Source organism: Molothrus aeneus, chromosome 3 (genome assembly GCF_037042795.1).
Source record: "Molothrus aeneus isolate 106 chromosome 3, BPBGC_Maene_1.0, whole genome shotgun sequence".
In the NCBI taxonomy this organism is placed as follows: Eukaryota; Metazoa; Chordata; class Aves; order Passeriformes; family Icteridae; genus Molothrus; species Molothrus aeneus.
In genome coordinates, this window is record NC_089648.1 from 102,335,394 (window position 1) to 102,359,086 (window position 23,693).

General features: G+C 38.4%; 1 protein-coding gene across 1 annotated transcript; it reads left to right on the top strand.

The window, feature by feature from the left end:
- Window positions 1–2,500: 2,500 nt before the first annotated feature.
- FHL5 (four and a half LIM domains 5) lies at window positions 2,501–23,693 on the top strand. Its single transcript, XM_066545926.1, has 6 exons — window positions 2,501–2,553; window positions 15,057–15,238; window positions 17,448–17,622; window positions 19,848–20,017; window positions 22,135–22,321; window positions 23,542–23,693. The coding sequence occupies exons 2-6, from the start codon at window positions 15,080–15,082 to the stop codon at window positions 23,691–23,693; spliced, it is 843 nt and encodes a 280-aa protein (XP_066402023.1). The 5' UTR covers window positions 2,501–2,553; window positions 15,057–15,079.

Genomic DNA, 23,693 nt, shown 5'->3' on the forward strand with positions numbered 1-23,693 from the left:
TAATATCAGTGTGTTTTGTTATCAGCATGAATCCATCTGAAAGCTTGTTCAGATAAAACTACAGTAGTTCTGTTCCCTCTAGGCTTGTGAGTAAGGCTACTCAAGCAGTGGTTTCTCCTTGAATGTTTTTCCTAGTAAGTAACAGTAGGCAAAAAAAAAATGGAAGTTTCTACATATATGGGTAGATTGGGATTTCTTGTTTAATAGGAAGCTTGGTACTCTTGCAGATGACAGAAGAGTGACTGTGGTGGGTCAGACTGAAGGTGAATGTAGCCCAGTATTGTGTCTCCAGCAGAGGCCAAAAGTGACTGCTCAGAGAGCAATATAAAAACAAAGACATGTAGTATTTCTCCTTTGGGTGCTTTCTGAGCCTCCAAATCCATGTTGCCCAAACTTTTTGAACAACAATTGTACTTTATTATAGATACTCTCTGCTAGCCCAAATAACAGAACATATTCAGTAAATGCCAAAAATATTTTGTCAAGAAAACAAGGTCTTTAGGAATTGTTAAGGAATGTGATCTCTGAGGTTTTGTTCTCTTAAACGATGGATATTCTAAATTGGAATGAGCAACCTGAGTAGTTTAAGTAGAACCATCATTTGCATGATGAATTTCCCAAAGCTTCAACATGAAAAGGAAGCTAGGTCAAGTTTGGAGACAGATTAAATAAGCTGCTTTGTATTTCAGAAAGTTCAAGAAGTGCTGCAAGAGCTGCAAGAGACATCATCTAATTGATAGTCTGAAGAAACAACAGGATTTTGCTGACCTCCTCATTTGTACATAATTTGTACCTGTTAGGGAAAACCCTGATTCTGTTTTAGAAGTTTCTCTGGGCCTGTCTTCTATTAATACAGTTGTTAATCTCTATCTACTGCTTAGACAAATTTGAGGGTAGTCTTTGAAGCATAAGAAAAGTGATTTGCAATAGGATGTGTCTGAACTTCTCGTCCTTGATAGCAAGAACAGATTGTGTTAGTATTTCTAAGTGTCATTAGCTGTCTCAACAGATCTGCTTGAGAAATACTTCTGTCTGGATCTGATTTATGAACTTGAGAAGGTAGTTGGTTAAGAACTATACTATTGGTTTTTTTTCTTTCTGGAAGGAATATGAGAAAACTATTTACGATTCTCATTCTAGACTCAAATTCACAGCTAACTAGTCCTCTCCTCAATCTGCTAAAACCACAGGCTTGAAATTAAAGGTCCTTGGTATAAATAAAGCTTGTAGAACAAATTAAAATAGGAGGAAAGAGATCAGTCTTGTTTAAGTAATGACTGCATGTCTGGAGAGGTTTAACAAGACTGCAAGCAGAGATCATCAGGTCCTGGCAACAGTAGTCAGAGGATCAGTCTTAACTGTGAGACACTATCTAGACACAGATGACCTCCAGAACATGTCCAGATTTGGCAATTTTACGGAAGTACTCAGATAACGTAATACATATCTAAACCATTCAAACGTTTCCTTCTTTCTTCTATCTGTGATACTGAGCAGCTCCCACCCACTTGACGTTGTAGACCGAGTGATTCAGATCTATTGGCTCTTGGTTGTGGAAAAATCTGCCTCAAGGTCAGTTGTGGTTCATACCACAAGCAGCCATCCTTTCTTCACTCTGCCTAACCTCAGCCTGCTTTTTTAAATGGACTCAATATCCTTACTTTCAGCTGCATTTGGTTAAGGGTCTGCATAGAGTCATGTGCAAAGTATAAGCACCTCTGAATGCTCTGTGCATGCTGGAGCCTGTCTGTGAAAACTGGCCCCTGTTGGGCCCAAGCAGAAAATAAAGGAGGTGGCTGTGACTCAAAAGCCAGAAATACTGGGAAATACTGAGAGAGAGCCTAGAGGAGTCCATTGCTGCCACACTGATGGTAATCCTTATGATCACCTTCCCACCTGGTGGAAAGCAGCAAATGGTAACAGCCCAGAAAATGCTTCAGGCGTGTCAGAATTTTGAGTTCTACTGTGTCCCTGAACGTCTTTCCTGAAACTGGAGGAGGTTTTTTTCCTGTCCCCCCCACCCCCTCCTCTGGGATGGTTTCCTGTACACAACAATGAGACTTTAGTAATTGCAACTTTTCTTTTTCTTTTCTGATTTACAAGCCCACATGAGGCCTTTTGCATTCATTATGCATGAACCAGTGTGTATCTGGGGACACATAATGTTCCATCTTACTTTCTTTTTGCCCTTGCACTGAACAGTTTTGTTTTTTAACAGAAATGCCTTTTTCCTTTTGAGAACTCTCAGAAATATGTTCCTTTAAGAGCCTCCTACATGGTATGTATTTGCCATTTGTAAACACAGCATGTCAAAGAATGATTTGATTCAGTGGTGAGGCAGCCAGATATTTGCATGTCATGAGGTCTAAGGGAAACAAACTGACCCTCAGCCTTCCCCCATCCAGGCAAATTCTGATGGGACCCTCAAATAGCTCTGGCAAAGTGTTCTGTTTCTTTTGGACTTGATGGATGCTTGTTTCTGTGAAGACGTGTAATTATTTCTTCCTTTATTTTACTGCGCAAGTTACCGAGAGAAGCAGCTAAAAACTAAATGTGAGTATTGAGGCTTTTTTCCATTATTCCTTCATCTGATAAGCTTTAAACTTGTTAGTATAGAAGGTACTTAATTTAATGCTTTGAGCAAGCATGCAGGAAGTTTTTCCTCAGAAAACTGCTGAATAAATTAGATGCAGACTTCCACATATATATTATGTTTTTAATTTTGTGTACGTAAAGAGATAGAGTTTTTTAAAAAATTTAAATTAATTTTTTTTTAATTCTTTCCATTGTAGTAAGTGGCTCACACACTAATTTGTGGAAAGATTGTCTGGGGTTTCCTTTCTAAAGAGATGAGGATGAGTTTTGTTTAACCCAAAGAACCATCCAACAAAAAATGTGTGCTTTTTCCCATTACATTTTTATCTCCTAGCAAGATTTCATTTGCTTTTGCAAGAAAAAATTCTAGATAGTGTCTTTTCTGTTAAGTCACTTGTTTCTAGCATGAGTACTTTTAACAGCTAATGTGAATTTTTCTTGATTTTGGAAGTAAAACATTTTCTGAGCTGGCTTTTATAAGAAGTCAAAATATTGCTGTAAACAATCATCATCTCCAAATTCTCCCTCCATAAGACATTTTGTGTTATCTTTTTTTTTAGGATCACAATTTTTTTGAATTTACATTTAGAAATTAAGTTTCAGATGCCTTTGTTTTTTGTTTGTGTTAATATTTTTCTTCTCTTTGTGCAACAAGTTGTTATTTGTACAGTAACAGAAGAAAATATAGTGGATTTGATACATTAACATTGTTACAGATTGCTGATGGTTAACCCATGTAATTTTACTGCAGAAAAGTCACTTTGACTCAAGGGTGTTTAACTGGTAGAATATTGAGATGACACTAACTAACTTGTAGGCTTAAAGAAAAATTAATTCAAAAGCTGCTTGAAAGAGATTCTGATGTATGCTCTCTCCAAATTATTTTCAGACAGTCATAATTAATAAAGCATGTATTTTTTGGTTGATATGGTAAGACATGTGTTCCATCAGCTCCGTACCGATAATCCCAGCTTTTTTCATTTCTTTTCCCTACCAGAATTTTATTTCTTGAAAGAACAGTTAAAAACTTTTAGTATTACCTAACTATGGACAGACAGAAAAAAATATTTTAATCAGCATGCTTCCAAACATCAAGCTCAAAACCAGAGGGTGAAACCCCAAACCTGTTCGAAGGCGCAGCTCTCCTGCCGACTCAAGCTCTAGGTGTTGTCAAGGCTTTTAGATTGCCTGGAGAGTAAATCCGAGTGGAGCTTTACTCCACACTTCCCTGCCAATTTAGGGTAAATGATGCTCATAAATTAATCATTTCTAGTTCAACTCTTCTATTAAAATCTCTAGAGCCCTAAGTTTGGAAGCTGGTGTACTGAAATGCTGCTGATGCTCCACTTGGGCTGCTGCAGCTAAATTCATTCTTTTGGGAATGGGGCATGCAGCTCTTATGAGAAAGGAGGCTGTGAGCTTCTTGTTTCATACATTTGTGTTTTCCTGTAAAATGTCAGAGGGATCAAGTAAGGACATTTCTGTGGAAATATGCAAACATGACTCCAAGGAAACAAATTAATAAAACCCCATGACAAAAATTCTGTAGCAGAGATAAAGGGAAGGACAAGACTCACAAAGGGAAGCTACACTTCCTTGGTTCCTTCACAATGATGGCTAAGTTTAATTTCTGGTAGAAGTCACCCTGGAGAGGAGTTTATATCTGTTCTTTAGCTAAAAAAGGTGCCTTACTCATTAGCTTCACCAGGTTTAAGCTAGTTTTTTTTAATATCCCCATTCCCTGTTGCCATATAGTACATGTCAGCTCTCATCCCTACTTTTTCCCCTTTCTTAAACTTAAGAAGTTTTTTTAATTCAACTTTACTTGTGCTAGTATGCTACTTTTTTCTTCCCAGCTGTGGCTGCCTTTGAATTTGTTCAAGGTCCATGTAAGAGGACTGGTTAATTCTTGCACATCTCAGCATAGTGTGGATAATGGATCTGAACAGGCTGTCCTAGCTGGCCGCTGGCCTCACACTTCAGAGGCTTTATCAGTCAGAAAAATGTTAATCTTCCTGTAATGTGTCTTTGTGCATAGGTAGCAGAATTAATAGCAAGAATGGCCAAGTGCCAGAGGATGGTGTAGTTGTTGACAGAACATTTTGCATAAGAATATTCATCATAACCTCAGGGTCATAAAGGACAACCGCAAAGTGCGCAACTGGAACATTTTATTACTTTGGCTAAATTTGGAAGTGTTTTCTACCTCTAGCACTGGGAACAGACCAGTTGGCAACCTTTGCACACTGCTTTTAACTATCCCAGGCCAGTGCCATGGATACAGCCTGATGAACCAACCCATCTCATGGCAAAGGTGCAGTGAATGGCTTCTTTTGTTCCCACTCACAAAGGTTTGCTCTCTGACCTTGAGGAATTCAATTACTTTGCTTTGACAAGTATTAATCTTTTCTGAAGAAAAGTAACTCACAAATGTGTTTTAGGATTACTTTATTGCTGTTGTTAGAAAAGCATTCTGAAACCTTTGAAAGGAAAGCTGTAAAATACCTCAGAGGTTTAGGTTTAATTCTATTTGTCAGAAGCTCATAACAGTATTGGGCTTAAACTTGCTATCAAGTTCACTCTTTCTCAAGAGTTCTTCAGGTTTGTAATTCAGCCACATCATGATTCATTTATATACTAAAAAGTGCAAAACTGTGGCATAATTAGAGTTCAAAAATCTAACTTGCATGGGAAAAAATGTTTAGAGTAAAAACTATTTCATGCTGGTCTTCAATTGGCAATCTTTGTTTAGTTCAGTGCTTGAAAGTTAAAGAGCATTGAGAAATGTTTCAAATTAAAAGCTCAAACAGTCTGGGTTTGTTGGATTTTTTAAAAATACAGTAGCAAATTCTTAATTTGTTTGATCACATGCTTAGATTTTTCACTGAAAACTTTTAATAAATTTTACATAAATTAGCAGAAAGGCTTTGGATTGTATTTTTGCTTGGTGCAGTTTCTGCCACTGTGTTGCACTCTCCCCCTCCTCAGATAAACCTTTTTCACCACAGCTGGTCAGGATTATGGTCTCTGAGCACCATCCTCTACCAAAATCAATCAAATCCATTCGAGGTTTGCAAAGGTGGTTGTTGCTACACTCTTCACATTGTCACTAGAATAAGTCCACATCAACCAGACTCTGCTGGTATCAGTGGGCTCACTGTTCCACAATATCCTTCAGTTAAATTATGTGTTCTTAAAATGTTCCTTAATGTCAGAAAGGAATTTCTTCATTCTTATCAAATTTCCTCCAGCATTCTAAGATTTAGTGGTGGGTTTTATTTGTCTGAAGCAAATGTTGACTGTCTTGGGTGTTCAGATAAGCTTTAGCCTTAATTTTTCTTCAATCATATAAGGTCAATCCTACACTGGAACCAATTTTTAGATAGTGTGTATTTATAATCATAGAAAGAAATTCACTCTGAAGTCATGGTGCCAAAAACAAAACAACAACAACAAAAAAGACTTTTTCACATATCAGGACATTACAAAAATCCCAGCAGGGCAGTTACTGAAGGGTCAGTAACCTCACATCATAATAAAGAAAGATGGTCTACTAATTTTAACTCATAGCCACTTCTAGACTATTTTAAGTAGAAAATGTTTAATGTGTGGTGCAGAAACTTTAAGGCTTGAGGGAAATGCTAGGATACCCAGTCACAGTCACATAATTGTTCTGCAGATTTTATCTCGCAAAAAGGCAGAACAGGTAATGTAAGAGTCACAAAGGCTTCAAGCAGGGGGCAAATGTCACTGGTGGGAACCCAGGGCTGAATCTCTGTAAGGACGGGTCATTGTTGCTGCCACAGGATGTGAGGGATCAAGTTAAATCTGAGTCAATGCCATGTTATCCCCTGTCTTGTTTGACAGCACATTATCTACTCCACTGCTCAAGACTCCAGAGGTCTTTAAGCAACATTTCTTGCCTGCTTAATGGATGACGCACAAAGCCACATATTTAAAGAGCAAAAATAGGAAAACCACCAACATTTTTTTTCCTATATTTGTTCTAGTGACACTGTTATTTTTCCTCCCTGGTAGAGGACAAACAAAAAGCCACTTGATGTTCTTTTTTCTACCAGCCCCACTCCTAAAAGGGTTCTCCTAAAAATGTTCTCTGCCTTTAAAATTCCTTTTGTGAGACCAATTCTAAACGTGTTTTTACATTGTGAGTACACATATATCCTTTGATTGTGCTAGAATGAAATGTGCTGGATAACTATCAACAGTGAATGTAGGATGTGATGTAAAAGAATGTGTATATCTGAATATTTAATATTTTTTCCCTAGCCCAAAAGGTAGCAGCCTGTCCCTGATGCACCTATGTAGATAAACTAATAAGGCTTTCTTGTCCACAGTGTGTTTAAGGCACCCAGGGCAGGAAATAAAAGCAAAAAGTCACCCTGCTATAATTCCACATCACTGGTGGTATGCACACACAGCTGAATTGCACTATTTTGTAACTGCAACCATAGTGCAGATGCTGAGACTTCATAACAGAATTGTGCATAGCACTGCCCAATAGATAATAGCACACCAACCCTAAACTGCAAAATTAAACTCTAATCCAGAAAATATTAAATCGCCTGATTTGATATCCGTGAATAGAGATTAATTATTCAGTTACATAAATTTGCACATAGATGTCAGTGTTCAAAGTGATCTGTTTTAAGAGAAGACACAGCAAGTGGTCATGTAACACTTAGAGGGAAGTAGAAGGAAGGGAAATAAGCCTGTTAAAGAGTACCCACAGCATATTTTCATGTTGGTTGTTTGTTGTGAGCTCCCCTAGAAACCTTTCTCACCATCTGTCTCAGTTATATCATATAACCAGTTCATTACTGTAAAAATGGTACAATACAAAGAGTGACACTTCTTTCAGATTTTCTTACCAGCTTATATGCTTCATGGTCTGTCTACCTAGAAGATGCAATATCTGCATATGTATTTTAATATGCTTCTGCTGTTATTATTATATCTCTGTATTCCAAAAACAATGCAACTGCAGAGCATCATTAATGCTAAATATCATAACCATACCTACTGTGTTAATTGTCATCAAAAATCCAGAGTCCATAGGTAGAGATCAGGCTGTTTCTAGCTCTCTTCAATGTTTCTGCCTACGCTTTCTCTCCTTGTTGCCTAGAGAAGCTGTGGATGTTCCACCCCTGACAGTGTGGATGGGGCCAGGCAGGATGGGGCTCTGAGCAGCCTGGTCTCCTGGGAGGAGTCCCTGTCCATGGCAGGGAGGTAGGAAATAGGTGATCTTTAAGGTCCCTTCCAACCCAAACCATTCCATTATTACTTGATCCTGCCTCTTGGAATTGCCCATCTTGAAGCCTGTTTTCCCATGGGATGGATTGGAGAGTGACACTGCAGTTGTTGCCCCAAATATCTCACATATCATGGGAAGACATTTGCAGGGCTACATTGGCAGTGGCCAGCATTTCTTAGACTGCACAGCAGTGGCTTTACAAACAGTGATTTCTGTTGGTGTAATAAGCAGCCTAGGGCTTCTCTGCAGAGCCACATCACCCCTATTTTCAGAGATGAGCTTGCTGAGAAGGTGGCAGCCAAGCCCGAGGGAGCACTGCAAGCAGCAAAACTGGCCTATGGAATATTTGGCCTACAAACCAAAATACCTGGAAACAATGATACTTGAAGTAGGGATCTTGCATACCAATACTACTGACAACAGCCTTTGCTTTTCCTAAGCTGTAATGCCATCTAACTCATCACAATCTCTTAACAAGGCTGAGACTAGAACATTTTAGATTTGCTTCATTTTGATAAGGTGTCATCGTTTTATTAAAAGAGTGCTGTGTCTCAGTTTATCTTTTTTCTCAGGAAATTAGGTCAGGTTGGCATAGCACAGCTGGAGATAAGAGGAAAAACCACTGCAGAAGATGCTTGATTATCATTTGGGGGATTTGTGTTTGGGTTTGGGGAAGCAAGTATTTCTTTTTTTAAATTGGGTAATGAAAATCCTTTCCAATTTTAGCTTGTTGCTAGCAATGCTGCTGATGATGATCTTTATATTTTTGTTAATTTTATTTCTTAAAGCTGTTTTAAGTAGGTCACAGGTTTTTAAATAACCCTTCTAGAAAAAGCTGTGCTGTGTAGACAGTTGTAGTTATTTTTTTTTAAATTATTGTAATTCATGTGATGCACCCCTTCTGACACAACAGAGTAATCTTCATCCACCTTGCTATTCCTGAAATAAAACTTAAGGGTAGGGAAATCTTGTCTCTACAGCTAGGATATCTGCAAACATGAGAAATGACATATTTTTTTTGTTAAGACCCTAAAGATTACTATCAGAATCAGCATTCCCTATTGAAGTTCTGTTACTTCTTGTTAGTGGCAAGACTGTTTTGATCAGTGACCTCTGGGCACTCCACTCACCCTTGTACAACAGGCATCATTTCTTGTAAGTACTGTTTTCCCTGGAAAGATTTCAGTCCCTGAGTCAGGCTTGTGTCACTTCCAGGGAGGTGTGTCCCTGCCAGGTGCTGTCAGTGTATGGCTGAGATGCTGCTGTTTCCTTGGAGCACTTCTGCCCAGCTGTGCAGGCATTTTGTGCAGATGCAGAGATGGTTCCAAAACGCTCCCCTGATGCTGCTCCCCACCAGTATCCAAAGGGGGCCTAGGGCAAGCTGGAGAGGGACTCTTCATCAGAACTGTAGTGATAGAACAAGGAGTAACGGGTACAATCTTTCAGTTTGTTTATTTATTAAACAAATAATTTATTAGAGACATTAGGAAGAAATTCTTCACTGTGAGGGTGGTGAGGCACTGGAACAGGTTGCACAGAGGAATTATGCCCCATCCCTGGAAGTTTTCATAGCCAGATTGGATGGGGCATTGAGCAGCTTGGTCTAGTGGGAAGTGCCTCTGCCCATGCCATTGGAATTGGTACCAGATGATCCTTAACATTCCTTCCAACCCTTAAAATTCTCTGAGTCTATGATTTGCACATTAGGAATGAACTCACTGGTGGAAGTCTCAGATCAGGACTTCAGTGCATGTCTTCATTTGACATTTCCACTTTCTGTTTATTTAAACACTTTTTGAAGTATCATTCATGATTCCCTAATCATGGATTGTAGGTGAGTGTCAAGGCAAGACAGAGTACTTGGGAAAAAAAAAGCATTTACAAGAGACCAATTTTGTTGTTATGAGAATGCCCCCACTCCTGTTCCAGTGCCTATAAAAGAATACTGAGGGTTTTTGGATACTTTTACTCTCCCTCTTTTGCCATTCAGCAGTGATAAATTTTCTGTGGTCCATCACATATTCACCTTGCAACTCTCCCTGCTGAACCTCATGAGCGTTGTCATCCCACTCCTCCGGTTATGGGGAGGTCCCTCTGGATAGCAGCACATCCATGTGGTGCATCAGCCTCTCCTCCCACTGCCAGTGGTGTCATCTGCCAGTTTGCTGTGGGTGCCACTCTGTCCCATCTAACTCACCAGTTAATTTGAGTATTCTTTATCAGATGAGCCCTTTGTAACAGATGCAATCCCCAAACCTGTGTTCTGGTTCAATATGGGAGTACAACTAAGAATACTGACAGGATTTTACATTGAAAGTTACAACAGATGAATTATTTCATCACTTCATTTTATTCATACATTTGACAGTAGTCAGAAAGGAATGAGCTCCATAATGACACAGGAGAAAACTCTGGCTCTACCAGACTGTGTGAAAACCTGTAAAAAATGTGGGTAAGAATTTTTTCAGAAAAAAAAAAAGGAAGAATTTAGATGACTACACCGTTTGAGTTTGTATGGTGTAAACAAAGCAGACAGCAATACCAATTAAGGAAAAAATTACAAAATTCCTGAGATGCTTGATTCCCTAGTTAAGCCATAGCTCTTGCCCTTTTTGCTTGTAGTCAGGGGTGTGTAAACACAGTACAATTCAGTACAAATTACCAGACCAACCTCTAAAATATCTGCTTTGCCTTGACACCCCACCAAAACAGTGTCACTTGTGGCATCCATCCTGGCTGCTTACAGGAGAATTTCAACAGTGAGAGCTCTGCACTCACTCAGATGCTTCCAGGACCTGATGCTGTATTACTGTCCCGTGCCACAGAGATTTGATAGTTCAGAGTTAGTATCTGTATCTTCTTTCCTGTAGGTTCTTGGCTTGACTTGATCTGTAATACATGCCCCCTGTTCCTATTGCTTCTCTAGCCATTTTTAGAAAAGCAAATATTACAGAACCTTTAATATATGTAAATGCATGAGACAAAAATAGAAATAGGGAAAATGAAGTCAGAAAATTCATGCAAATAAGGCAAATAGCATTAGAAGATTAAAACATGCACTTACCTGAAAATGAACAATGCCTATGGCAGCTTGCAGGGGTGTCCTCATCATACAATATCAAATTGTTTTTCTTATCCTTCAGTGCTGTTCAAAGGATTTTTTCCCCATCTATTTTTTTCTTTATGCCTCTCTAAGAAGAAGTCTTTTTCCAATAACTGCACGGTCTTAAAGGATAAAATTATGAAGTTCAATGGCAGGTATATTTAGATTGAGAAATAGTCCATTAGAATTTCTACAAATTGAAAGATAGAACATTTTTATCTTTATGTACATATCTACATCCATATGTATATACTAATTAATTTCTGAGTAGTATGAATGTCTCTGGGCTTTTTTGGTTTTGTTTGTGTGAGGGAGATTAACATATATTTATAGAAAACATCAAGATTAATTATTGAAACATATATTAACCTTCTGGCTCTGCTTTTTAGCTCCAGTGAGGAAAAAAACATTCTTCTCCTGATGGTTCCATGTCTATCAGGATTCACAACTTCACAACCATGTTCTTACAGCTTTCTTCACTAGAAGTCTTCTAGTGTTCTGCATTTTATGGGAAATAATTTGACTCTCCAGAAAGTCCCTGTCCTAATTTGTTGTAGCTAAATTCTTAATCTGCTTTAATAGCAGGCCAGCTCTCTTTTCTGTATTTTCATCTCTTTTATCATTCAGTCCATGAAACTGCTGCATTCTCAAATCTGACCCCAGGGACTCCAGTTACAATATCCTCACATCCTTGGCAACATCTCTCTGCACCTCCTTGGAATATTCTTAACATTAAAAATGATACCTCATATCCCTGCCAAGCAGGTACATAAAAATCAACAGTATTTAGCTTCCTATTTAAGATGTTCCAATTTAAATAATAAAATCATCTTTTCCCAAGGAATGGCAACATTGCAGTCTTTTCCTGTGCCTAGGACTCGAGCTAGCAGCTGGAATGCAGGAGTCAGCGTTTCATTCCATGAGAGTGAATAGCATCAGATCTCCAGAGATTTCTTAGCTGACCTTCAAAACACAAAGTCTAGCTTCCAGCAAATTTAAAGTAAACATATTTCTCTAGAGATTAGGATCAAAGCACAAGAAAAACATTCTACTTCACTGCGTGGCGCTCGTACCATTACTTATTTATTGGAGCAAGGATAAGTGGTGCTGGGAGAGACGAGATTCACTTTTTTTGTTGCATTTTCTAATGGTAAAAGTAGTTCTCAAAGGTTACCCATATTTTTTGCCAAAAGAATTGCAAAAAATCTTCATTCTTTTGCTCACCATTGCTATTTCATTCCCAAACATGGTCTTTTATGATGATTCAAACTCTGAAGACTGTCTGAAGAGAAGTTTTGGGCAACTTTTGAGCATTTTACTAGAGAAGCAGGCCAAGGACACCCTCAGACTTTGACTCTGTCTTGGGGGTACTGTATTAAGTTCTCGAGCAACAACTCTCATCAGTAGAAAAGGAGCACTTTGCTCCCATATCCATATAGGAGTTTAGGAGGATAATTACATTGCAAATTCAGTAGTTCTGAAGTATTACAGTAGTGGATCTTGTTGGTGCACACAGCCTGGGCTTCCTGGATCAGACTGACTTCCTGGGGGGAAAAAAAGCAATAATCAAGAGAACTGCTTTTTAAAGAAAATTACTTGGAAGGCAGAGTTTTTTGATAACTTAAAAACCTGATTGACATTCATTAGAATGAAAAACAGAGATGTTTCTACAGATATTTGTTGGAGAGCTTTGTGCAACAAAAATGCTCTATAAGTAACAAAACTTTTCATAAATACCCTGTTTGGATTTTGCTGTTGCCACTTTTAGGCTGAGATGAAACTCTGTCAGGAATCAGGAGTACTGATCCAGCAGGGAGGGCATCAGAAAGGTGGTTCACTCGGGGTTATCCTCCAAGGCAGTTCATTACTTTAATTCCACTAAAAAAATAAATGAAAATCCTCTGAAACCCAGTTTCAAGCCTGTCCTGTGATCTTGACTATGGAGCACAGTTAAGTACAAACACTCCTTGACTGTGTCCTTAGACACCAGTTTATACTTCTTCCCCCACAAAGAGCAAAATGCACAAAACTTAACCTTGACTTTGGTCATGACTGTGATTGTGCATTAAATGCACTGAGCTCTGCCTGGTTTTATGTCATGTTCTGTAAATGTACAAGCTGATGGATGCAATTTTCTCATATAAATGGGTTTATTTGCTACACATTCAAATCTCTGTTTGATCTTAAGGAAATGGAAGTCCTGATTCAAACCCTGTTATATTATTTTTCCAAGGATATCACATAAAACACATCAGAAATATTTTTAAGAAAGCATGTTTCCCACTGATCTGGGTTCCAGATTGTTTTATTTCCTTACTACACCCTGTCTTGGCTGACAGGGTGTAGTAATATTAGGGGTAGTAAGAAATAAATATATCAATTCAACTCTAAAGATTTTCAATTTACAGGAGCAACGAGTTTTCCAATCAAGTCATTACTTTTGGTCTGAAATTAGTATGACAGCCTTGCTCCCTGTCCCCTTTCCACTGTTTTACTAGTACACCTCCCAGAAGAGATTAATTAATAAATGCCCGAACTTATGCACAGGTGCCAGTGGAAACCTGCAGTAATTGGTTTTTTTTCTCACAGCTCAAACAACCATTTTGGTTTAGAGCTTACTGAAGCAAAAACCCAGGAAAAAGATTTTATGCCTTTTTAAAGCTGAACCACGGGTATAAGACAGTGAGTGCATAAAAAAAAGTATGAGGGTGTAACTCTAAGTGGACTAGATGGAGGCTTTGTCATGGCTAAGAACTCCCTCAAATATTGTCTTTTGTTTGCTCTTCCTTACTCTCAGGCTATGCATCTGGTTAAGAGGAACTAATTTGCCCTGTTTTTCAAAGTGCAAAAATTTCAGCTGCCCAAAGTCAATGACACGTGAGAGATATTTTAGGATATTTTAGGAGACCTTCCCCAGTCATTTTCAACTCCTCTAAAATTCATGATTGCTGGTGCTGGCTGCAGCTACACCCTTTGAGTTTAATGAAGAGTGCAACCCAACGAGCCCAGCAGATGTTTTTGGGGTTGCTTCACTATGAACTTTTTGGTTTCTTCTTCCATCATTTCCAAGAATCAAGACCCAATTTTAGCAAAGTGATGATGATCCAACCAGCAATAAGAAGACTGAAATAGGTCTTCATCTCCACAATCCTTAAAACACTCACTATTGCAGATCTATAAGCAGCTGAGTTTTGGATGCTTGTCCAAGCCTCTTTAGCCTGAAAAGCTGAAGGATGGGAAATTCATACAACTGACTCTCAATAGATTTGTGGTATTTCCTGCACTTGTCTGGCACAGAAATATAAACTATTTCACATTATTTTGGTACTGCCAATGTGGAATCCAATATAGAAATAAAGAAATATGTAAGGAAAAACAATCCAATAACAACAAGGAAAACTTTCTTTGAGTTCTGATTTTGCTTGACTTATTATTTAGTCTATTTTTCTTTATATTTCACTCTAGTGCTCTCCAGAGGTATTTGTGTGACCTTACAAAGCCACCAAATATTAGCAGCACAGTTGGGATAATGCAAAAAACAGTCATATATCCTGGAGTCCCTTGTCTTCCTTACATTGGGTCAGGTGGATGTGGGGGTATTTTGAAAAGAAAGGAAGGAGCAGAAGGACAGGAGTATTAAGAGAAAGTCAGGAACACACTACAAAGTGCCTGCCTCTTCTCTTTGGCCTTTTAACTCCTCAGTTGGTTTCATTTCTGAAGTATTGCTTTTATCTCCATTACCCAATTTCTGGATGAACCACATCTCAGAATCCAGTACATAATGCTCATAATGCCAGCAGTTTTACATAGAGAATGTGAAGTTGGCTTCATTTTCAGGTGTCTGACCTGAAATAGTGCTAGAATAAGCTGAAGCAGCCCTCTTGCTCCCAATCATGTAGGTGATACAATTCACAATGTATATTGTTAAAGGCTACCATTTTATTGTTGAACAAGCCAGCATTAAGAAATCCAGGGCACTGCAAATGACCAGGAAATGCCTGTCCAACTTTCACAGGTAATGCAGTGTTACTTAGTCTTTGAGCAAGCACCATGCACTGAATTGCCCAATTTTCCCATCTTTTGCAGAGCACGTGGAGGGCCCCGGCAGGATGACCAGCAGCCACACAGACTGCCATTTCTGCCTGCAGTCTCTCCGTGGCAGGAAATATGCACTAAGAGATGAGAATGCTTACTGTGTCCCGTGTTATGACAGCCTGTATGCCAACCCCTGCGAAGAGTGCAAGCAACCCATTGAGTGCAGCTCCAAGGTAAAGATTTAGCTTGCACTTTTTGTTCCTTGTTAAATTATACACAAATCCAATTTCTTTCGTGGTAGATGTGATACCCACCCCTTTGCATATCCCTGTATCACTGAAGAGACTTAAGCATAGCTGTTGTACATCCACACACAGCAGAGGGAAACAGTGCTATTTTCCCTGAATAGGAAAGCTCTGGGGTCAAAGATGAGGAAATCTGCACACACATATACCCACGCATACAGCAAGGCTGTGTGGACCTCAGCTGGGCTCCATCCTTCACCTCCATCCATCCACTGGCTGCAGAGGCTGCACAGTGCTGGGGAGGTGATGAGGTGGGTGGTGTAATTCAGTGTATCAGGTTATTGACACCTTGGAATTTCTGAGACGTTCATTGAAAAAATATTTTGAGCATTGAATAAATTACTTTTACTGTAGGTGTTGACAAGCAGATGCCAAGCTGAGAAGACAACATGTTTATAGTTTGCATATTCTCTCTCTCTCTTTTGGAAATTAGGGGTTTTTTTTATTTCTGCTTAATTCCATGCTTACCTTGCTCATCTCACAGATGGTGTATTAGTGGCAGTTTTCTGACCTTGTCTTTCCTTTCACCTCTCAATTTTTTACAATATTAATTAATAATTCAGGTCCCTCTGTGGTCTTTGACAGGGTTTCTAGTACCCTATACTTTAATTTAGAGGACATATACTTGACATTGAATTTTAAGGTAAAATGAAACCTATCAAAAAGCACTTGTTTTGCCAAGTCCAGTGTGTACTGGCCACCTTCTCCCCATTCTCTCTTTGCCTATGTTCCTTAGAAATAAAAGGACAGAAAGATATTAAAATAAACCTCTTGGAAGGTTTTCCCAGCCCAAGCACTTCAAGGCACACAGTCTACATACAGGAATCATCCAAGGGAAATGCTGATTTGGATGAAGACACTCCTCAAAGTCTCATCAGCATTTCACCCACACCAACGTTGAATCCACAGCACCAGTCAGATTCACCAGAACACATGCTTTGAGTTCACTTAATTTCACCTTTAAAACCAAAAATTAAATCAGTGACAGGATTACTATTGAAGATCATAAACAAAAAGCCATGTCTTTGGGCTGAGTGGAAGGAAAAAATAGGAGAAAAAAGCAGACATGGTAAGAAAGGAGCGCACCTGGCTAGAGACATCTAGAAAAGTGGCACACAGAGATCTACAGCTGATTGTCTCATCTCTGCCAAGGGGCTAGAGCTTGGTTTTCTTCCTCTCCTCCTCACCCAGTCCTTGCCTTGGGCTGCTCTGGGCTGACAGCCTAGTTCCTGCAAGGTTCAGAGTGCTAACTAAAGCAAATGAAAATGCTAAGTGCTCAGCACCTAATGAAACGAAGCATGGTATTTCTTTTATTTTTAGCTCTTTAAAAGGCAGAGACATGATCAAGGAGAACAATGAGATTGGACTTGTGCCCTTCTGTGTTTCTTACTTATAAAAGAGCCCTGGGAGGGTTTATTTTTTAAGCTGGGAAGGTTTTTTGGAGGTGCATTTTTCCCTTGTTTTTCTAATTGTGGGAAAATTAAATCTGCTGTTTGGTCTTTTTTCAAATTCTTAGTCAGGATCTCATACATATATATTGTTAGCTCTTTAATCCCTTAAGCCCACTGACTCTTAAACTTTTTCCTGTCAAGTTTTCAGGAGGATTTATATCAGATGTAAACAAAAGCAATGACTTTTTTTTTTTTTTTAATATTGCTAATAGTCATTTTGTTCTCAATGAGATTTTAATTGCTTGTTTTCTGACAACTATTAGAATGATGTTATGTCAGCTGGCAGAAGAAATAGTAACATTGAAAATACATAAGGTTCACTTCAAATTCTATAGAATATGGGCTTCTTCTCCAGTGGTCTGTGCACATTAAAAATGTTGATCACTTGTTTCTCCTTGAAAGACAACTGTAGTATATAACATGATTCTTCCAGTAAAAACATACCTCTGTGTTACATAAGGAAGGACATTCTGCCAAAGCAGCTCCTAATGGCCTCTGCAAGAGATCTACACAACAGTCACAATGTCACAACAGTGACATTGAGCACCTGCACCTTTCCTGAGCACACTTCTTGTTGGATCCGCCACTGCAATGCTCTTCCTTTTTCGTTTTAGTTCTGGAAGGAACTGAAGGATAAAAGAACTGTAAATAAATGTTTTCACTAACATGAACTTATTTTCTCCAAGGATCTGGCCTACAAAGGCCGCCACTGGCATGAGAGGTGCTTCAGGTGTGCCAAGTGCAGTCGCTCACTCGTGGAGAAACCATTTGCTGCCAAGGACGAGGTCTTGCTGTGTACTGAGTGCTACTCTGATGAGTATTCATCCAAGTGTTTTCACTGCCAGAAGACCATTATGCCTGGTAAGACAACAGGGGCCCTTTGCTGAGAAATGGAACCCCATTTTTAATGATACCTTCCTCCTGGAATAACCAAGCTACAAGGTCCTTGACTTTCAGAACAGCTTGGAGGTGACTACTCTTCCTTTGTGTGTAGCATTCTCTCATCAGAGGAGAGAAGGCAGGCAGAGACTTCTGATCTACCACTGACAGGTCTTATGAATCCTTATAAAAATATTAAGAGTTTAGTCCAGGGTAAAATGTGTTCATGTGATGTCCTTGATTCTGTTGCAGTTCTTAGGAAGCATATCCCACTGTGAACATAGGTAGACAAACTGAGCTATTGTGAGCAGAAGTGACACATTAGACAAGTCATCTGCATGTTTTCCACATTGAACAGACCCTGTGCTTGTGTTCTTTATACTAGTGCCTTCACTCAGAAATATGTTTTGTTTAAATTGTCAAAACATGACAATTTGCTTTCAAATCATTAGCAGCATTTTTACTAAAATGAATACAAGTCCATTTTACAATATTGTCCATATTTACAATAGGCTTACTTCCTGCCATTAGCACTCTTGAAAATTCTGTACTTTCCACTAAGCTGCTTCTCAGCTTTTGATTGTATCTGTTCAGGACACGCTCTAGATTTTTCATTTCTACCACATCAGTAAAGCTCATACAGCAGAGTATGACCCAAAAGCTGCCTCTTCACTGGCATCTGAGAGGAGCCACAGCACCATTTGTTGCAAAAGGGAGCTGCTTGCTTAGGAAAGTGGGTCCCTAGCTTTTGGAACAGAGAACGTCAGTAAATTTGGCAGTGACGTTAGAATTTTATTTTTCAGTATATCTTAATGCCGAACAGTAAGATCCAGGCTGTGCAAAATTATAGTCTTACTATTGGTACTGGATTAATCATGTTGTATTCAACCTACAACACTAATTTGTATTTTTACAGTTTGTTTCCTTTTCATTACAAGTAAAATCTGCATTAGTGGAAACAAATATTGTAAAAATGCAGTTGTGTTCATTTAAAGGATTATAAACTGCTTAAATTGTACATAGTTTATGAAAACCTTGTCAAATAGGCACACCTCACAGATGGGATCAAAAAAGTGCCAGAACACACTTAGGTTTGCATCATTATCTTCTGGTGTAAATCCATGCTGCTTGTTTTGTCAGAGTCTAAATCCTTGCAGCAAGTGCCCGAAGGTGTGACAAACATTGCAACGGAGGCATGGGAATGCCAGCCAGTCTCTATATCATTAACTTCCTTCTCATCAGCTTGCTAGCTCTGTATTGTGAAAGACCTAGTTGTGAAAGACAGTGAAATTGCCTTCTGATCACTGGGAGGAAGCTGCAAGCCTTTTGTGTCTAAATACAACCAGTAGTTTCTCCACTGGCCCCACAGATCAGGAAACAGGTGCAGTGGGATTAATCAGATATATCAGCAATTCTCTTCTTCATGTGGAAAGGATGGAAAAGCACCTTGCACCTCTCTGTGCAGTCTTATGCTACCTACAGATAGGAAGCTGAGGATGGAGATCCACTGGAAAAATTGCTCCCAGATATATGTGCATATCTTAGACTTACGTTTCTATATCAAGATAGGACACCTGTACACAGAGATAAAAGCCCTGAGACTCTTCTGACAAACATTTAACTGAGTGACTTTCTGTCCCTGTGCCATATCAAAAGCATCTAGTTAAACATGATAAAAAGAATTGTTGGTCTAGGACAGAAATGGTGAGCTATAGGAGAAGTCAGTGTAATGTGCTATATCACAGAAAAAAAATTTACTTTTAGAAATTTAAACTGATTAAGATAAATAATGCATTTATAAGTGAAGGAGCCTTAGTTTAAGAAAGATACAAGACAGGACAATAATAAATATACTAAGCATCCAACAAATTAATTTCTAATTTATAAAATTGCTGTCTACCTGAACATTATCACTGAGTTGGCTGGTTTAAGAGAAACTGAGCAATTTAAGCATAATCACAAAAAAAACCAAAAAATTCATATAAGAACAGACTCTAAAAATCACAGCTTAGGCAATTCAGCACATCTTTTGCCAGATGAATATATGGCACTGAATGTGCTCTTGAAATTTCAAGTGCATTCTTAGAAGCTCTATTAAATTGAAGATATTTTCTTGGGTTATTTGATGCTGAGCTAGAAGGCTCAAAACCAAGAGCATTCCCAACAAGGCTATATCTGAGAGGATTGTTCACTTTGTTTTTTTTCAGGTTCACGTAAAATGGAATTTAAGGGAAGTTCCTGGCATGAATCCTGTTTTGTTTGCCAGTATTGTCAGCAACCATTGGGAACAAAACCATTAATCACCAAAGACAATGAGAATTACTGTGTGCCCTGTTTTGAGAAGCAATTTGCTCATCATTGCTATGCTTGCAAAAAGGTAATTAAACACACAATGCAAATAATGCCCTAGTGAGCCAATATTGCTCATGGGAGAAAGGGCTGGATGGTGTGAAATGTGTGGTGAACTAAGAGTAAGATCAGGATCTTCCCAATGGCACTGGACACTGAAAGGCAGCTGTGACAGTGTCTGCTGTCTACTCTTGTTAATCTAAGACTGATTAGATCTGAAAGAATCTTATTTGCCAAAATAAATGCTTTGGGCTTCTTCAGTTATTGATTGTGATTTTTAGCAAAGGTTAAATGGAAAGTTATATAAAACCCTTCTTTCCTGAAAATCTCTGATTTTGCTTTTGTAAACATGCATCTCTTTCCATCATTTTTCAGATATATTCATATGCATAATTAGCCACCTGAACCGAGCAAATTATCCACAATCTTGGCTATTTTTTCTTGAAAGGTATCAGGCAAGTAGCAGATCAAGTAACATTCAATTGTGGTAACACTAGTCAGGAGTCCCACTGATGCAATATGTGATGATACCCTTGTGGGTACCAGAAAGCTTGATTTGATTTCTTTTTTCCCCCAAGCACAGATAAATCAATTCTTCCCTCCCTTGATTTCTCATGTTTTAAGATTGTCTCTTGTTGATGAAAATACTCAAAGCATCACACTATTCTAGTGTGATACTTTCCTCTAGGGAAATGTTTTAAGCTGTTTTTTAGGGCAGAAATTTACTTATTCTTTAGTACCTGCATCACTCTGGAAGCTTTTTTTTTTTTCCACTTCATCAAATAACTTATAATTTCCTGTAGTTATGTAATTATTACCTGTAAATCTCTACCTCTAACAAAAGCTTTTAATTTCAGGGAAATATGCTGCCTACTTTTTTCTTCAGTAGCTAAACTTTAGAAAGTACTTTTATATATTCCCAAGTCTCTACATCTAGCCTTTAACTTGCATTAAATGAACACATGGCAATTATAGTAATTATGCTCAATGTTTATTACAGGCATTGATATTAGCACCACCTACATGAAATAATCAGGATTTGCTGCTTAAATATTCCAGGAATGCAAATAGTCCCCCTACATAATAGCTAAAACCATTTTATTTCTGAAACTTGCATCAATTCCCATACATGAGAATTGAGCCCAAATAGATTAAATTGCCAAACTGAATCTTGAATTTTTGTCAGCAATTTTTAGATTTTAATGGAAAAGCAAACATAACCACAAAATAGCCCAAAACTGGAATGTTAAAGGGATTGGAAACTATTTAAATATCTTTCTTGCTTGACATGAGCCCATATTATTCTTGATTTTCCTGAAACTGTATTCCCCAGGGAAATTTGATGATACCACTATTTTTACTTAGTTTCTTCAACTTTTTCTCCTCCTATTCCAACAGCATTCATTCATTCATTTATTCATTCATTCACTCATTCATTAATTCCCTGTCATGCATGTGACTTGATAGTAGAAACACTATCTTACAGCTCATCTTTATAGAAATTTTTCTGTACAATTTCTCACAAATTCTGTGAAACCAGCTTCTTGCCACACATATGGGACCCACAGAACAACTGGAAATTTCCCTCTTCAGAAATAACCAGTGCAGAGCTGTGAGTGTATTGCTGGCAAAGTTGATGACACTGATAAACCTGATTTTTTTTCTTCTTCTGACTGTGTAGCTCTCCTTTCTGTTTTACTTCTGTTTCTTTACTGTCTTTCTACCTATTTAAAATATTGTTGCACTTGAGAGACAGCAAAATCCTGGTTGGAGATTAACTGTTATCTCAGCATCAGTTCTGTCACCCACTGCCTATCACTGAGAATTTCTCTTCTGAGAGCATGCCTGATTCTAAACACTTATCTACAGTGTAATAGAAAAATTTCATTTAAAGATAACATACTTATTACAAATTATGAGGTTGTATTGTGGTAGGAAATTGAAAATAACAAACCAATAGCGCATGGAATTCAACTGCAGATTAGTTAAATGGATAATCCAGATGAAAAAAAGTTGATGTGACCACACTTCTCTTGTGCATGTTGGAAGAGAGAAAACAAGTGGAAGTACTTATGAAGGATTGGACAATCCTTCATGATCCACACCTTTGTTTCTTTGCTCTGCCCCTGTTTGTCAATGCATTAGGTTATAACTTCTGGAGGAGTGGCCTACCACGACCAGCCTTGGCATAAAGAATGCTTTGTGTGTGCTGTGTGTAACACTCAGCTGTCTGGACAAAGATTCATTTCCAAAGACGAGTACCCATACTGTGTAGACTGTTTCAGCAAATTTCATGCCAAGAAGTGTGCTGCTTGCAAGAAACCTATTGCAGGTGAGTTTCATCCTCTACAGGGGACCAGCCAGAAATGGATCATCAGTCTCCTCTCAAAAAAGACTTTCACTTTAGAAAAAAATCCGTTAAAATTACTCCCATCATAATGAAAGACTGAATGAGTTAACTATCAGAGAGACTCTCTCTGTGTCACATGTCCTGTGTCTTGCTAGGACATACTGATCACACATGTTCTCTAACAGATGAAGAGTGGTTTTATGTGCCCAAAGGCATTGTTTGATGAATTTTTTTCTGTAGAAAATTCCTCCTTAAGAATATTTTAAAAGGTGCTTTTTTTGCTCTTCCCAGGACAGTACACACAAGCCCCTCTGTGATTTCTTCGGTTATGTTTTTAAATGCAAATGTGATCAAACTGAACACAGATTAACTGCCTGCTGGTAAGGCACACCTGTCAAATTAGAAAGCTTGCCAAATGCAGCAGAGCACTATTTCATGAATCTTTGTATACTTATATATGATTTATAATTAGACATGTATGTCACTGGTCTATGATAGCTGGAGTTTTCTGAGAGCATTTGCTGGTATTCTGCACTTTAATCCTATTATGTGTGGAGTCAGCTGTTGAAAAGCACTTCCTTATTCTTACAGGTGCATGCTATATATGTCATTGGACAAAGAAATCATTGAATACCCAATCCCATGTGCATGATTTAAAAAATACCCAAACTACAAAACAACAGCAACAAAAAAGCATCAAAACTATTCAAATTCCCCCAGTCTTCAAGATTTTATTTCAGATAATTCTGCCATTTCCCATTCTCTGGTAATTACCAGAGAATCCCATTCTCTGGTAATTTCCAAATGAATCCATCTTGAAGAAACTTAATTATGAAATTTCATTCGGAGTTGTATAGAAACTATACAAATAATGCAAATAACTTCCATGAGAGTTTGTTGGGAAGATCAGCAAACCTGAACAGACATTCTGATAAACCCACTGTGTTCAGATCTCATAATGGGATATGCAAGCAAGTGACTTGTGGCTTTGCTTGAAATATTTCCCACTGTTTAAATTTTAAAGGTATTTTTCAATTCAGCCAATAAAGAATATTTCACACTATGGATTTTTGTTCATTTTTCCGTTCGCTGTATGAATTACAACCAGATCACACATCAGAAAGTCATCTGTTGCATTACTGAACCATGTCCAGAAATACTGGATTCAGATCTTCTTTTTTTTTTTTCATACTCTCTTTCAGCTCTTGGAGGTGCCAAATACATCTCATTTGAGGAGCGCCAGTGGCACAGGGAATGCTTTACCTGCGTGAAATGCTCTGTCTCCCTGGTGGGCCAGGAATTCCTCACTCGGCAGGATGACATCCTCTGCCACAAATGTGGCTCTGCTTCATAG

What these genes read in the sequence shown, in the direction of transcription:
- FHL5 (XM_066545926.1), top strand. Translation starts at nt 15,080, where the DNA reads ATGACCAGCAGCCACACAGACTGCCATTTCTGCCTGCAGTCTCTCCGT. An exon ending in CCATTGAGTGCAGCTCCAAG is followed by an intron (nt 15,239 to 17,447) that starts GTAAAGATTTAG and finishes ATTTTCTCCAAG; the next exon opens with GATCTGGCCTACAAAGGCCG. An exon ending in CCAGAAGACCATTATGCCTG is followed by an intron (nt 17,623 to 19,847) that starts GTAAGACAACAG and finishes GTTTTTTTTCAG; the next exon opens with GTTCACGTAAAATGGAATTT.